Here is a 16,389-nt window from a genome sequence, read left to right on the forward strand (position 1 = left end):
TATTATTATTGTTGTTGTTGTTGTTGTTGTTATACTGAAATGGCAGACAACAGTTTGAGATAATGAGACAAAGAGAGCTCTGGTTGCTGCAGAAAAAGACGTTTATTCTCAGTGGCCACAGAGAATAAGCATAGGAAGGACCCTCTCCTGTAATCAGGAAAGCAAGGGTCCAGAACAAAGAAACACAGGCCTTTTTATACCATTTTTGCCTTCATCTACCTATGTCATATAGGCATTATCCATCACCAATTAGTGTCAAAAAAGTCTTACTTTGCACTTTACTAAAAGCTACTTTTGCACTTTCCTAAAACAGAACAAATAGCACAGGGATTTTTTTACTAAATCCAAGAGATCGACAAAACAATGGTATTTACAATAGTCCCTCTGATTGCTTACAGAAATCAGCAGTCATAAGCAGTTCTTTCTTAGTCCATAAATCTGCTTCAGTGGAGATCATCAGAAAACAAGGCCTCAGAAATAGTCAGGTCTCTCTGAGTACAGAGCTGTCTTCTTTTCAACTAGTACTCAGAAGACTCACACACACACACAGAGAAACCTGTTCAACCCGGTTCTCCAGCAGCAGAATAGCAACAGTTACAAACCAATTCCCAGGTCCTTGCAAACTTAGCCAAAGGGAAAGACGGGTGAACCGCAGCACCAGCCGGAAATAATTTCATTCATTGGGTTGCTGTGAGTTTTCCGGGCTGTCTGACCATGATCCAGAAGCATTCTCTCCTGACGTTTCGCCCACATCTATGGCAAGCATCCTCGGAGGTTGTGAGGTCTGTTGGAAACTAGGCAAGTGGGGTTTATATACCTATGGAATGTGATTCCGGCCATGAAAGCCTTTGACAACAGAATTAGTGTTATTATAGTGTTAGTGGCATTGAATGGCCTTGCAGTTTAAAAGTCGGACTGCTTCCTGCCTGGGGGATCCTTTGTTGGATCCTTTGTTGGAAGGTGTTAGCTGTCCCTGATTGTTTCCTGTCCGGAATTCCCCAGTTTTCCGAGTGTTGGTCTTTATTTACTGTCCGGATCTAGGAAAGCCTTCGACAACACATTCATTCTTTATCTCCCATTGATAGTCCGATGGTGATGAAGATGAGGAGCTTTTCATCTTCCAGCGAGATCAATCCAACCTGATTCCTGACTTCTCTGAGGAACTCGAAGACCTTCCTTTGGAAGAAGCAGACTTGCAGGTCATAATAGTATATTGTAATAATAATATTTTAAGTTGTATACTAATGCCTTTATGTCACGCCACTTTGAGTCCCCTTTGGGGAGATAAGGCGGGTTATTATTATTATTATTATTATTATTATTATTATTATTATTACTATTATTTTATAGTAATAATAATATTATTATTATAATAATATATAATAATAATAATAATATTTTAAACTGTATACTAATGTTTTTATGTCAAGCTACTTTGAGTCCCCTTTGGGGAGACAAAGCGGGGTATGAATAAATATAATAATAATATAATATATAGTAGTAATAGTAATAATATATTATTATAATAATAATAGTATATTGTAATATTATTTTAAATTGTATACTAATGCTTTTATGTCACGCCGCTTTGAGTCCCCTTTGGGGAGATAAGGCGGGTTATTATTATTATTATATAGTAATAATAATAATAATAATAATAATAAATATATAATAATAATAATAATAATATTTTAAACTGTATACTAATGTTTTTATGTCAAGCCACTTTGATCCCCTTTGGAGAGATAAGGCGGGGTATGAATAAATATAATAATAATAATAATAATAATAATATATAGTAACAATAATATATTTTAATAATAGTATATTGTAATAATAATATTTTAAATTGTATACTAATGCTTTTATGTCATGCCGCTTTGAGTCCCCTTTGGAGAGATAAGGTGGGTTGTTATTATTATTATATAGTAATAATAATATTATAATAATATATAATAATAATAATAATTTAAATTGTATACTAATGGTTTTAAGTCCCCTTTGGGGAGATAAAGCGAGGTATAAATAATAATAATAATAATAATAATAATAATAATAATAATAATAATAATAATATTATGATCAAAAAATCAGATAAAAACAAATGAACACACAAACAAAATAATGATGATGATGATGATGATGTGGGTGTATGTGTCAAGTGTGTTCGTCAAGTGTTTTGATACAGTCGATGGGCTAATCAATAAAACGTACTACTATTACTACTATTACTAATAATAATAATAATAATAATAGATTAGCCTCCATTGCTTTCACACAGAATAGACAGGGTTCTCCCCCATTTCTGAAAAACACTAGGCCCCCTTCTACACTGCCATATAATCCAGATTATCAAATCAGAAAATCCACATTATTATCTGCTTTGACCTCAATTACTTGAGTATAAGCCTAGTTTTCAGACCTTTTGTAAAGACTGAAAAAGCCCCCCTCGGCTTCTACTCGGGTGAGGGTCTTGGTTGGCTTATATTTGGGTCAGCTTATACTCAAGAATATATGGTACATTTATTATTTTTCTCTATTATTGTTGCTACTGTTACATTTATTTTACTCTATTTTTATTATTATTATTAATACATTTATTATTTCACTCTGATCTTATTATTATTACATTTATTATTTTACTCTATTTATTATTACATGTACAGTAGAGTCTCACTTATCCAAGCTAAACGGGCCGGCAGAAGCTTGGATAAGTGAATATCTTGGATAATAAGGAGGGATTAAGGAAAAGCCTATTAAACATCAAATTAGGTTATGATTTTACAATTTTTTTTCGTGTCAGGAGCAACCGGAGTTGCTTCTGGAGTGAGAGAATTGGCCGTCTGCAAGGACGTTGCCCAGGGGATGCCCGGATGTTTTTGATGTTTTTACCATCCTTGTGGGAGGCTTCTCTCATGTCCCCGCATGGAGCTGGAGCTGATAGAGGGAGCTCATCCACACTCTCCCCAGGTGGGATTCGAACCTGGCAGCTTTCAGGTCAGCAACCCAACCTTCAAGTCACTTAGTCCACTACACCATCTGGGGGCTCCATTTTACAAATTAAGCACCAAAACTTCATGTTATACAACAAATTTGACAGAAAAAGCAGTTCAATACGCAGTAATGTTATGTTGTAATTACTGTATTTACGAATTTAGCACCAAAATATCATGATATATTGAAAACATTGACTACAAAAATGGCTTGGATTATCCAGAGGCTTGGATAAGCGAGGCTTGGATAAGTGAGACTCCACTGTATTATTTTCCTGTATTTATTATTATTATTATTACATTTATTATTTTACTCTATTATTATTAAAAGGATACGTAAGCACATTTACATTGAAGAAGATGAGATTAATGATTTGATCAGAGTTGGACAGTCTTATCTTAAATTTGAGCTTGATGTAAATATTCAAAAACATTTAACCTACTGATGCCTCAATCAATGTAATTTTATTGGTATCTATTTTTATTTCTGAAATATCCACCCTCGGCTTATACTGGAGTCAATGTTTTCCCAGTTTTTTGTGGTAAAATTAGGTGCCTCGGCTTATATTCGGGTCGGCTTATACTCGAGTATATACGGTATATACATTTCAAAGAGCACAAAACAAATACCAGGCATACAGTGGAGTTTAAAATTCACCATTATGCACCAATACCCTGTTATAGTGCTTTCCTCCCCACTTTTACAGCCATGTCAACATTGTGCAGAATGCTGGGATTTGCAGTTTATAGATGGCTCTTTTTGGAGAGCTCTCGATCCTCAGCAAACTACGAAATCTGGTTTCTAATGTGGAATCATCATAACACTATAAATATGCACTTGGAGTTGGTGTCTCTAATTTTGAATACTCATGATTAAGACATTTTTGGTTACTGAAAAATGACTGCGATTGGGTTTTTTTGCACTTTTAGAAGACTTTTGCATTCATGAGGCATCTGACAGAGATCCAGGATGAAGAACAAGGGTCTGTGCCAACAGACAGCAATTACTTTGGGTTTCTTAATGAAGAAAGGCCAAGCCAGCAAGTCAGGGATGCTTCGGAATTTCCCACGAATGAACCGGAATCTGGAAAGGATGCTCAGAAAGATAAAGATGTCCCGAGTCCATCATCTAATCCATTGCCATCTATGGAAACGGCACCCCCCTTTGAGATATTAAACAGCGACATGAAAGAACGAAGGAAACTAATAGAAACAAAAATACTCTCCAAGGCAGCATTGGGACGCCCGACAAGAGATGTAAGTCATTCACAACCACAAAACAACAACAATAATTTTCTTTCTTATTTATTTTTATTATTATTAATCATTTCCAAAGGGTATTTTTATTTATTTGTTCGCCGAACTGATGGATTTTACTAGCCATTCCTTTGAGGTTTGTTTTTACCTTTCTCAGGTGGGCCAGGTTTGTGAGAGTAGGCTTAAAACACTCGTCAGATCGAATGCTATGTTGTGTCCAAATTTCATAGCATTCAGCGGGATAGTTTGGGAGATATGAGGTCCCTACCGGACGGACATTACATTTTTATTTATATAGATGTGGGATTTTATGGATTATTTATCTTGTTTTTATTTATTTGTTCGCCGAACTGATGGATTTTACTGGCCATTCCTTGAGGTTTGTTTTTACCTTTCTGAGGTGGGCCAGGTTTGTGAGAGTTGGCTTAAAACACTCGTCAGATCAAATGCTATGTTGTGTCCAAATTTCATAGCATTCAGTGGGATAGTTTGGGAGATATGAGGTCCCTGCCGGACGGACATTACATTTTTATTTATATAGATGCGGGATTTTATTGATTATTCATCTTGTTTTTATTTATTTGGATTTTATGTTTGTATGGTTTTATGGTTGATGGATTTTACTGTTTATGTTCTGTTTGTAAGCCGCCTTGAGTCCACATTGCGGAGAAAGGTGGGATAGAAATATCCTAAATAATAATAATAATAATAATAATAATAATAATAATAATAATAATAATAATAGGCAAACTTGGACCCTCCAGGTGTTTTGGACTGCAATTCCTACAATTCCTAACAGCCAGGAGGGACCTCATATCTCCCAAACTATCCCACTGAATGCTATAAAATTTGAACACAACATAGCATTTGAACCGACAAGTGTTTTAAGCCTACTGTCACAAACCTGGCTCGCCTGAGAAAGGTAAAAACAAACCTCAAAGGAATTGTGGGAGTCAAAGACTAAAATACCTGGAGGGCGGAAGTTTGCCCATGCCTGGGTTAGCCCATAATGTTTAAAATATATATAAAGAAATACCTAGTTTTTAAATCCCATTCTTCTTGATCTCTTATACACCCAAACTTTGTTTATCTCTTCTTAAGGATACCCAAAGCTCGCCATCTGATCCATTGCCGTCTATGGAAACGGCACCCCCCTCTGTGATAACAAACAACGACATAAAAGAACCAAAGAAACGAACAGAAACAAAAATACCCTCCAAGGCAACATCGGGACGCTTGACAGGAGATGTAGGCCCTTCACAATCAAGAAATAATAACAATAATTTTGAAAGAATTGCAAAGGCGGAAAGAGAGCTGGGAGTCATTTCGGCCGAACACCCGAGAGAGTTGACACTGTTGGCCTTCGAGGTATGCATGCTAACATCGTTCTCTTTTTTTTCTTCGAAACAGCCTCTCTGTGCTCTTTTCTTTGTAGTCACTGGCTGAGGACAGGCAGATCTTTTGCTATCGGTGGAGACAAAGGTCCAAATATGCATAATATTAACAGAACTTTTGAGGTTGTTCAGATAGATGGAGGTTAGAGATTAGACATTGATGGAGGAATGGCAGAGCTCTTGTGTTGTTGAAGGCTTTCATGGCCGGAATTATTATTATTATTATTATTATTATTATTATTATTATTATTATTATTATTATTTCACAGCAAACAAGATAGATATGCTGGATTTCATATCACAAAATCACAAGTCGAACACTTCCCAAGTGTCTAGGACTGTGTGATGTATTATTATTATTATTATTATTATTATTATTATTATTATTATTATTATTATTATTTTATTACGACACAGCAAACAAGATAAATATGCTGGATTTCGTATCACAAAATCACAAGTCGAACACTTCCCAAGTGTCTAGGATCGTGTGATGTATTTTCAGATGATGCGTGCAGATCCCAGTCGGGTGGCCTTTTGCAGTTGGCAGATCGTAATTTTGTCAATGTCTATTGTTTCCAAATGCCGACTGAGATCTTTTAGCATGGCACCCAGTGTGCCCATCACCACCGGGACCACCTGCACTGGTTTCTGCCAGAGTCTTTGCAGTTCAATCTTGAGGTCCTGAGAGCGGCTGAGTTTTTCCTGTTGTTTTTTGTCAATGCAACTGTCACCTGGGATGGCAACATCAATGATCCAAACCTTGTTCTTTTCCACAACTGTGATGTCTGGTGTGTTGTGTTCAGGAACTTTGTCAGTCTGGATTCGGAAGTCCCACAGTATCTTTGTGTGCTCATTTTCCAAGACTTTTGCAGGTTTGTGATCCCACCCGTTCTTTGCTGCTGGAAGGTGGTACTGGGAGGTGGTACATAAGTTCCAATGAATCATTTGGGCCACATAGTTGTTCCTCTGTTTGTAGTCTGTCTGTGCGATTTTCTTACAGCAGCTGAGGATATGATCAATGGTTTTGTCTGTTTCATTGCACAGTCTGCATTTTGGGTCATCGGCTGATTTTTGGATCTTGGCCTTAATGGCCTTTGTCCTGATGTCTTGCTCCTGGGCTGCAAGGATCAGGCCTTCTGTCTCCTTCTTCAGGGTCCCATTCGTGAGCCAGAGCCAGGTCTTCTCCTTGTCAGCTTTTCCTTCAATTTTGTCAAGGAACTTTCCATGCAATGTTTTGTTGTGCCAGCTGTCAGCTCTAGTTTGTAGTGCGGTTTTCTTGTACTGGTTTTTTGTCTGCTGTGCTTTGAGGAGTTTCTGATTTTTGACTTCAATCAAAGCAGGTTCTTCACTTTGCTTTACATATTCTGCCAGGGCATGTTCTTCTTCTTTGACTGATTGTTTGACTTGTAAGAGTCCTCTGCCCCCTGATCTTCTGATCTTCTTTATTATTACAGTAGAGTCTCACTTATCCAACATTCTGGATTATCCAACACATTTTTGTAGTCAATATTTTCAATATATCATGATATTTTGGTGCTAAATTTGTAAATATAATAATTACTACATAGCATTAATGTGTAATGAACTACTTTTTCTGTCAAATTTGTTGTATAACATGATGTTTTGGTGCTTCATTTGTAAAATCATAACCTATTTTGATGTTTAATAGGCTTTTTCTTAATCTCTCCTTATTATGCAACATATTCACTTATCCAACATTCTGCCGGCCCGTTTATGTTGGATAAGTGAGACTCTACTGTATTATTATTATTATTATTATTATTATTATTATTATTTACAACATTTATACCCTGCCCTTCTCACCTGAGGGGACTCAGGGCGGCTTACAAAAATTGGCAAAATTTCATGCCCAAAGTGCAATCATAAAAACAAAACAATATAAACAAATCCATTAAAAACATTGTTAAAACATATTATAATCATGTCTTGCTGTGAATTTTTGGGCTGTATGGCCCGGTTCCGGCCACATTCTCTCCTGATGTTTTACCTGCATCTGTGGCTAATGGCATCTTCAGAGGTTCTATTGGAAATGAGGCAAGTGGAGTGTATATGATATCTATCTATCTATCTATCTATCTATCTATCTATCTATCTATCTATCTATGGAATAATGTCCAGGGTGAGAGAAAGAATCCTTGTCTGTTCAAAGCAAATGTGAATGTCGCAATTAACCAACTTGATTGAATAGCCTTGTAGCTTGTTGGAGGCTTTGCCAAGCCACGATGATCCCTCATCTAATGTTACGAATTAAATGGGAATATCGGATGAGTGTCGAAAGCAAAACTTGGCCACGCCAAAGCCAGCGCTAATCAGAATTTTCTCGGCTGCTTTGAGGTTTTATCAGCCAGGAAGCAGTGCAGAAAACCCCTCTTTGAGACGGCACAACAAACAAAGGAGATTATCACAATGGAAACGGCATTAGCTTTCAAGTGCTGACAGTTTTAGATTGGAATGAAAGGACTGAATTTATACGTTTGTAGTAATTCTGATGCCGTGTAGCTGTAATTGGCAGTTCGCGCCTTCTTAAGAATTATAAAACCTTTTCTTGAGTGCCCTGAAACTGTCAGTTTGAAACACCGATCTGGGCTGTAATATGGAAAACATAAAAACATGATTAGAACAGTTCACATTATGAGAACAGTCAAATCAAGGGGGGTTTTTTGTTGTTGTTGTTGGGGGGAATAACCTTCCTGGACCTCGATTGTGGGAATGACAAGATAATTCCCCCTCCCCATGGTGCGAGAGGATGACTACGGTATCTGTCGGATTTTTAAAAAATAAGTTTTTAAACATTACAGAGATGTGTGAGATATGGTTCTCAGAAATTTATTGGAGAATATGGGTGAGGTTAATCAGAAAATTATAGTTTGAGAACAGAGCTATGATGAATTATGATAAATCATAATTCTTAACTGTTGCTCTGCCAATCTTTCCATCATGCGAGGGTTGAATGAAAAGCAATACCTCTACCTTTGTAACTCCTCAAGAGATGGTGATACTGGTCTGCGGCAGGTACTGTCTTGTTCAGTAGACTCTCCTCTATAGTTCCATTTGGCAGAAAGTCTTAGCATTGAACGGTTGTGTTGTTAAAGGGCGAAGTATGGAACCCTGCTCAGACGGAGAAGCCTTAGCATTGAACGGTTGTGTTGTTAAAGTGTGAACTATGGAACCCTGCGCAGAAATGTATCCAATTGTCTGGTGATGATGTGGAAAAGTGAATAGTGGTAGTTAAAGAGCACATTCTTGTTAATGTGGGATTTGTGTATTGACAGTGTTTAAATGCAATTTGTGCCATGCTTGTATTGCAACTGATTGCATCATCCAGAATGTACCATAGTGTGGAAAGAGTTAATTGCCAAGAAGCTATGATGACCTTGATGTGTGGCTGGAACTAGGGAGTATCCAGACACAAGTGTTTGTGCATACCGAGTTCAGTTCAGTTCAGTTGAGTTCTGTCTGCCTAGAGTTCGAGTCAAGTTCTGTTGGAGGACAGAGCAGTTCTGTATTCGTCTGTTGTCTGCAAGTCTGTTTGTGTTGATTATTGCTGCATACAGTAAAACTTTGTAAATAGTTTTACCAACGTCTCTGAGTGTCTCTTCGTTCTGCGTTCCACTGCTTCCATCCAACTACTGCCCCGCTGCAAATACTCTGACAATTCTAAGGATTATTTCTGCGTTTGATTTATTAAAATATTCCCATCCAAAATCAAGTGACAGAGGTGGAGGTATTACTTTTCATTCAACCCCTGTATAAATGAAAGTAGCAAGGGAATACTAAAAGGAAAAAAGAAAAGAAAAAAAGGAAAAAATGAAAAAAGAGAAGAAAAAAAAGATTTAACTTCCGATCTCTTCCATCGAAGTTTAAAATGTCCATATCTATATATATAAAAGAGTGATGGCATCATGGTGACCCACAAAACAACAAAACTACAGGCCCCCCAACCTCGAAATTTGACAACACAACCCATCATCCACGCCTCTAGGTTGATACAAGAAAAAGAAAAGAAAAACAAAGTCCTAATTAGAGAGAGAGGAATAATTGCTTTTATCCAATTGCTGCCAGTTAGAAGGCTAAGCTCCTCCAACTTGGTCTCCTAGCAACCCAATAAAAATAATCAAAAACACAAAAAAATACAATAAAATACTATAATAACAAAAAATAACTAAAAATAATACAAGAAAATAATAAAATATAATAAATAAAAATATAACTTACAATAAAATTAATAAAAAATGCAAAATAAAGTCAAAAAATTACACAACAATTTTTAACCAATACCACCACCACTTTGCCACAGCAACGCGTGGCCGGGCACAGCTAGTATATATATAAAAATATACATTTCCTTTCTTTAAGAAAACCACCACCCATTTGTTCATGCTATTTTTATGGTTGGGAATCTACTTTTCTTCTTTTCTTATTTTAAATGTTCTTTCAAAAGTGTCCGATCAGCTGATTTCTTTGGTATGCCTTGATTTCTTTTAAGACATTGTGTTAAGTTGTCCATATTCATGATATCGGATATTTTCAGTATCCAATCTTCTATCCGGGGGATTTCTTTAAGTTTCCAATTTTTAGAATAAGTTATTCTAGCTGCTGTCACCAAATAATTAAATAGAATATCTTTGCTTAAATCCATTTCAAAATCTGGCATTCCTAAAAGAAAGTATTCTGGTTTCATTTGGAATTTTATTCCTAATATTTTTACATGTATTTTTGTCCAATTTTTTTTTTTGCAATTTTACAGGTCCACCAAGGTTGTTTTGTTTTTTTCACAAGTGTGGTTGTGTTTGTATCTCAGAGATTACAGGTTTTTGGTTTCCTAGAAGTATCTCATTGATCGCTGCGGGAAACAGGACTGATCCAATATGGACATTCTTGGGTTCATAATGTTTTACTGTTGTGCCTCGTCAATCACAAGCTGTTTTTGTTTCAGGAGATAGAGAAATGGGACCTAGACAAAGTTCTGCAGGACCTAGAGAAGCAAAGTGATAAAACAAGTTGGAAAGGAGAACCTGCTTTTCCTTCAATGTACTATGGTAAGTTAGGAAGCATTGTTTGCATTTTCTGGATCTTGAAACAATACAGAACTACAAGGCTGGATTTCGGTCTCAAAAGTCATTCCTAATCTTCTCGGCTATTTTTGTTTGTACTTCAATTGACAAATCTCCTGATTCCACAGCATTGGATCATGGCAGTTAAAAAGAGATGCCATACTGTATTAATTCTACAGTGTAGATGTCCCCAGTCTGAACATTGATGGGGATAAGTGGGTGAATGTGAAAATATTGACTGCTTGTGATTTGTTGGCGAACAGTCAGAAGATATAATTCAACACATGTGAAGGACACCAATTGTAGTTATCTTACAGCAAAGGTGTAAAATCTTTAGCCCTCCAGATGTTTGACCTCCAGTGTTTTGGAATGGGTTTGGCTCATGAAATGATATATACGAGGGTTGAATGAAAAGTAATGCCTCCACCTTCGTAACCACAACAGAAGGCAATCCTGGTAATGTCAGGGGAAAACCTTTACCTTTACCTACCTAGTTTATAAAATTAACTAGCTGTGCCCGGCCACGCGTTGCTGTGGTGAAGTATGGTGGTATGGGAAATAAAGTATTGAGGAATTGGTGGTAATTAAGGTAAAGGGTAAAGGTTTTCTCCTGACATTAAGTCCAGTTGTGTCCGACCGCACACTGAAGTGGATTGTAAGGCAGTGTGGAGTCAAGATAATCCAGTTCAAAGCAGATAATATAAGATTATAAATGGGTTATATAGCTGTGTGGAACGGCCTTGAGTCTACACTGCCATATAATCCAGTTAAAATCAGATAATCTGTATTTTATAGGCAGTGTGGAAGAGGCCTAAGTGAGGCCTAACTCTGCTGTCCCCTGGGCTGAGTGGGTTGCTAGGAGACCAAGTGGGCAAAGCTTAGCCTTTTAACTGGCAGCAATTGGATAAAAACAATTATTCGTCTCCCTCTAATTAGGATTTTATTTTTATTTTATTTTTGTTGTATGAACGTGGAGGCATGGATGAGGGGTTGTGCTGCCAAGTTTAGTGTTTCTGGGATGTGTAGTTTTGTTGTTTTGTCCCAGGCCGAAATTTCATTACCCTTTTATATATATACTAGCTGTGCCCGGCCACGCGTTGCTGTGGCGTTGTCTGGTGGTGTTGGTGAGAAATTGTTGAGGTAGTGGTGGTATTGAATGTCTGTTGTATGGTTGTCTTTATGTTTAGTATGCATTTGGTTGTTTGTGTACTGTGAAAGTGGTGAGGATAGAGGACACTGTTTATGTTGGATTAGTGAGACTCTTATATTATATTATATTATATTATCTGCCTAGAACTGCCCCTTCTACACAGCTGTATAAAACGCACACTGAAGTGAATTATCTGGCAGTGTGGACTCAAGATAATCCAGTTCAAATCAGATAATATAAGATTCTAAATGGGTAATATAGCTATGTGGAAGGACCTTGAGTCTACACTGCCATATAATCCAGTTAAAATCAGATAATCTGTATCTTATAGGCAGTGTGGAAAAGGCCTGAGGCCTAACTGTGCCTGTCCCCTGGACTGAGTAGGTTGCTAAGAGACCAAGTGGGCGGAGCTTAGCCCTCTAACTGGCAGCAATTGGATAAAAACAATTATTCCTTTCCCTCTAATTAGGACTTTATTTTTCTTTTCTTTTTGTTGTATCAACCCCGAGCCGTGGATGATGGGTTGTGTTGTCAAATTTTGAAGTTGGGGGGCCTGTAGTTTTGTTGTTTTGTCCGCTGCCCTGATGCCATCACTCTTTTATATATATAGATAAATATTGTCACAGGGCTCTTTGTGGTCTTTTTGGTGTTACATTGAGTGTGCTCCGAACTGCAGTTTGACCAAGAGCCGCCTGGTGGCTCTCGATCAATGCAATTGTGAATAATACCTTTTCAGAGCTAAGGCTTCCCCCCTGTCTATTTGATGAAACCAATACCTTGAGTGAAGAAAAGATTGTAAAGCAAAACAAGGCAGTAAAAGATGATGCAACTAAATGAAACCTACGTCCCTAAAGCATTGGTACAATGAAGAAAAAAAAACCTATGCCACACAGTGGAACCTATTTCCTACGAGGGTTGAATGAAAAGTAATGCCTCCACCTTCGTAACTTCTCAGCAGATGGCAGTCCTGGTCTGCGGCAGGTACTGGCTTGTTCTGTAGACTCTCCTCTACAATTCCTTTTGGCAGGAAGCCTTAGCATTCAGCGGTTGTGTTGTTAAAGTGCTAGCTTGTCCAGTGGCCAAGTATTCTGGGAGCCGAAGTCCAAAACACTTGGAAGGTGTCATGATCTCCGATCTTTGACATCTCCGGACACAGAACAAGCGCTGACAAAGAACAGATGCCAGCCATAAAACGGGCCAGCCATAAAACCTCAATTATCCTCTGGTATCTGAGAGCCCCTATATAAATGGGCTACAGAAAAGATTCTGGTATTCTGTACAATAAAACCTGTTGGAATCTACCAGCGTGTGTCTTGGTGCTTTCTTCTGGTGGAAGACTGACCCACAGCACAACTGGGAGAAGAGAACCTTACAATCCATAAAACCTCAATGACCCTCTGGTATGTGAAAGCCCCTATATAAATGGGCTACAGAGAAGATTCTGGTATTCTGTACAATAAAACCTGTTGGGATCTACCAGCGTGTGTCTTGGTGCTTTCTTCTGGTGGAAGACTGACCCACAGCACAACTGGGAGAAGAGAACCTTACAATCCATAAAACCTCAATGACCCTCTGGTATGTGAAAGCCCCTATATAAATGGGCTACAGAGAAGATTCTGGTATTCTGTACAATAAAACCTGTTGGGATCTACCAGCGTGTGTCTTGGTGCTTTCTTCTGGTGGAAGACTGACCCACAGCACAACTGGGAGAAGAGAACCTTACAATCCATAAAACCTCAATGACCCTCTGGTATGTGAAAGCCCCTATATAAATGGGCTACAGAGAAGATTCTGGTATTCTGTACAATAAAACCTGTTGGGATCTACCAGCGTGTGTCTTGGTGCTTTCTTCTGGTGGAAGACTTACCCACAGCACAACTCGAAGAAGAGAACCTAACAATTTGTACAGAATATCAGAATCTTCTATGAAGCCCATTTATATAGGAGCTCTCACATACCAGAGGGTCATTGAGGTTTTATGGCACGCATTTGACACCACTGTCCTACAATGTGCTGGTTCTGTTGTTATAACTGGAATGTCTTTCGTCAGCTAGACTTAAGTGGTTGTCTTCTTTCTCGCTTGTCTCACCAGAAAACTCCCGGGCTACATCAGAAGCCAAGCTCATGGGAAAGCTGGAAGAGTTGTCTCTCGAGCAGTCGAGGACGTTTTTTGCCCACCGCAGGAAATGCCTGGCCAAACTGCCGCACTTTAGTGAATGCCAAGGGGACGGGAGGTAAGTCGGACAGAGTTGGCTTTTACATGCTTTGGATGTTGATTTTTCCAATCATCTAGGAAACAGCGATACTCTGGAACAGGCATGGGCCAACTTGGGTTAAGCCCCCGACCATTAAATAGCCCGGCTTGCTGTTGACCTATGCAGCCCCGAAAGACAGTTGCATCTGTCAAGTAGGGAAATTTAGGTACGCTTTCTGCAGGAGGCTAATTTAACTAATCTACAACACCATAAAACTGCCAGCAAAACACGAGGAAAAGAATGAGGAAGAACTGCCACCAGTGGACGGTGACGCAACAGCTCCCCCTGTGGCCAGAATCGTGAAGCTGGAAAAATGTTAAATGCCTCTGTGTCTGTCTCTACTGTATGTTTTTTGTCTGTTGGCATTGAATGTTTGCCATATATGTGTTCATTGTAATCCGCCCTGAGTCCCCTTCGGGGTGAGAAAGAAGGGCGGAATATAAATACTGTAAATAATAATAATAATAATAACTTGGGCCCTGCAGATGTTTTGGACTTCAGCTCCCACAATTCCTAACAGCCGGCAACCTGAAAAGAAAGACCATTTGGAAGTCCTTGTTTTGTAAAGACGCTGAGAATCTTTAGCCTGAGCATCTTAGCCTTTTAGAAATATTGCAGCTGCTAGTGTTTATTACCGTATATACTCGAGTATAAGCCGACCCGAATATAAGCCGAGGCACCTAATTATACCACACAAAAAACTGGGAAAACATTGACTCCAGTATAAGCCGAGGGTGGTACATTTCAGAAATAAAAATAGATAACAAAAAAATGACATTAATTGAGGCATCAGTAGGTTAAATGTTTTTGAATATTTACATAAAGCTCAAATTTAAGATAAGACTGTCCAACTCTGATCCTATCATTATTCTCATCTTCTTCAATGTAAATGTGCTTATGTATCCTTTAAATAAAAATAGAGTAAAATAATACAGTAGAGTCTCACTTATCCAAGCTAAACGGGCCGGCAGAAGCTTGGATAAGCAAATATCTTGGATAATAAGGAGGGATTAAGGAAAAGCCTTTTAAATATCAAATTAGGTTATGATTTTACAAATTAAGCACCAAAACATCATGTTATACAACAAATTTGACAGAAAAAGTAGTTCAATATGCAGTAATGCTATGTAGGAATTACTGTATTTATGAATTTAGCACCAAAATATCACAATATATTGAAAACATTGACTACAAAAATGGCTTGGATAATCCAGAGGCTTGGATAAGCGAGGCTTGGATTAGTGAGACTCTACTGTACATGTAATAATAATAATAAATACAGGAAAATAATAAATGTAATAATAAATACAGGAAAATAATAAATGCAATAATAATAATATCAGAGTGAAAAAATAAATGTAATAATAATAATAATAATAATAATAATAATAATAATATAAATGTAATAGTAGCAACAATAATAGAGAAAAATAATAAATGTAATAATACCAATAGTAATAGAGAAACATAATAAATGCACCATATATTCTCGAGTATAAGCTGACCCAAATATAAGCCAACCAGGACCCTCACCCGAGTATAAGCCGAAGGGGGCTTTTTCAGTCTTAAAAAAAGGGCTGAGAAACTAGGCTTATACTCGAGTATATACAGTAATTAGTGTTTATTAATTAAGTGTTTATTATTAAGAGTCCTGGGTTATTTACCTCTCCTCCAGTTTACATTCCTTACTATATGCACTTTCTTCTGGCCCAGTTCGTTATTATTATTATTATTATTAATTCATTTCTATCCCGCTTTTATCCCATGGGTGGGATTCAAAGTGGTGTATAGCATATAAAATCCATACAAATACATTGAACAACATTGCATAATAAATTAAAACATCATATCCCAATTAAAACCCAATTAAGATATCAAATAAAACAATTTTTAAAAACTTACAACAAGCATCATATTAAAGATATCCATAACCTCCGACGACTGAAGTTATTTGTCAATTATTAAAAAAGCTTTCTCAGGTTTATGTAAATGTGATTTTAATATGTTTTATAGATTTGTTTTTACACTGTCGTGTCTTTTACACTGTTTGTAACTATCTAGGCTTGGCCCCATGTAAGCCGTCCCAAGTACCTTTGAGGAGATGGAGGAAGAGTATAAAAATAAAGTTGTTGTTGTTGTTGTTGTTAGGAATGTAAACAAAGGTTTGAAGGTGGTTTACATTGGCAGCGAGGACATGGCTTTTATGGACAAAATATTTTTAACACTTTTTATTAAGATATCTTTTATAATACAGTAATAATA

General features: G+C 37.4%; 1 protein-coding gene across 2 annotated transcripts in view; it reads left to right on the forward strand.

Annotated features, from left to right (window-relative positions):
- dnaaf8 (dynein axonemal assembly factor 8) overlaps positions 1–16,389 on the forward strand; it is a 31,561-nt gene that overhangs the window by 3,566 nt on the left and 11,606 nt on the right. For both annotated transcript variants that reach the window (XM_008121025.2, XM_008121026.2), the window contains exons 3-7: positions 1,086–1,199; positions 3,924–4,250; positions 5,352–5,618; positions 10,605–10,707; positions 13,965–14,106. In XM_008121025.2, coding sequence (XP_008119232.2) covers positions 1,086–1,199; positions 3,924–4,250; positions 5,352–5,618; positions 10,605–10,707; positions 13,965–14,106 — 953 coding nt within the window. The remainder of the gene's footprint in view (positions 1–1,085; positions 1,200–3,923; positions 4,251–5,351; positions 5,619–10,604; positions 10,708–13,964; positions 14,107–16,389) is intronic.

This window comes from Anolis carolinensis, unplaced genomic scaffold (genome assembly GCF_035594765.1).
Source record: "Anolis carolinensis isolate JA03-04 unplaced genomic scaffold, rAnoCar3.1.pri scaffold_13, whole genome shotgun sequence".
Taxonomy (NCBI): domain Eukaryota; kingdom Metazoa; phylum Chordata; class Lepidosauria; order Squamata; family Dactyloidae; genus Anolis; species Anolis carolinensis.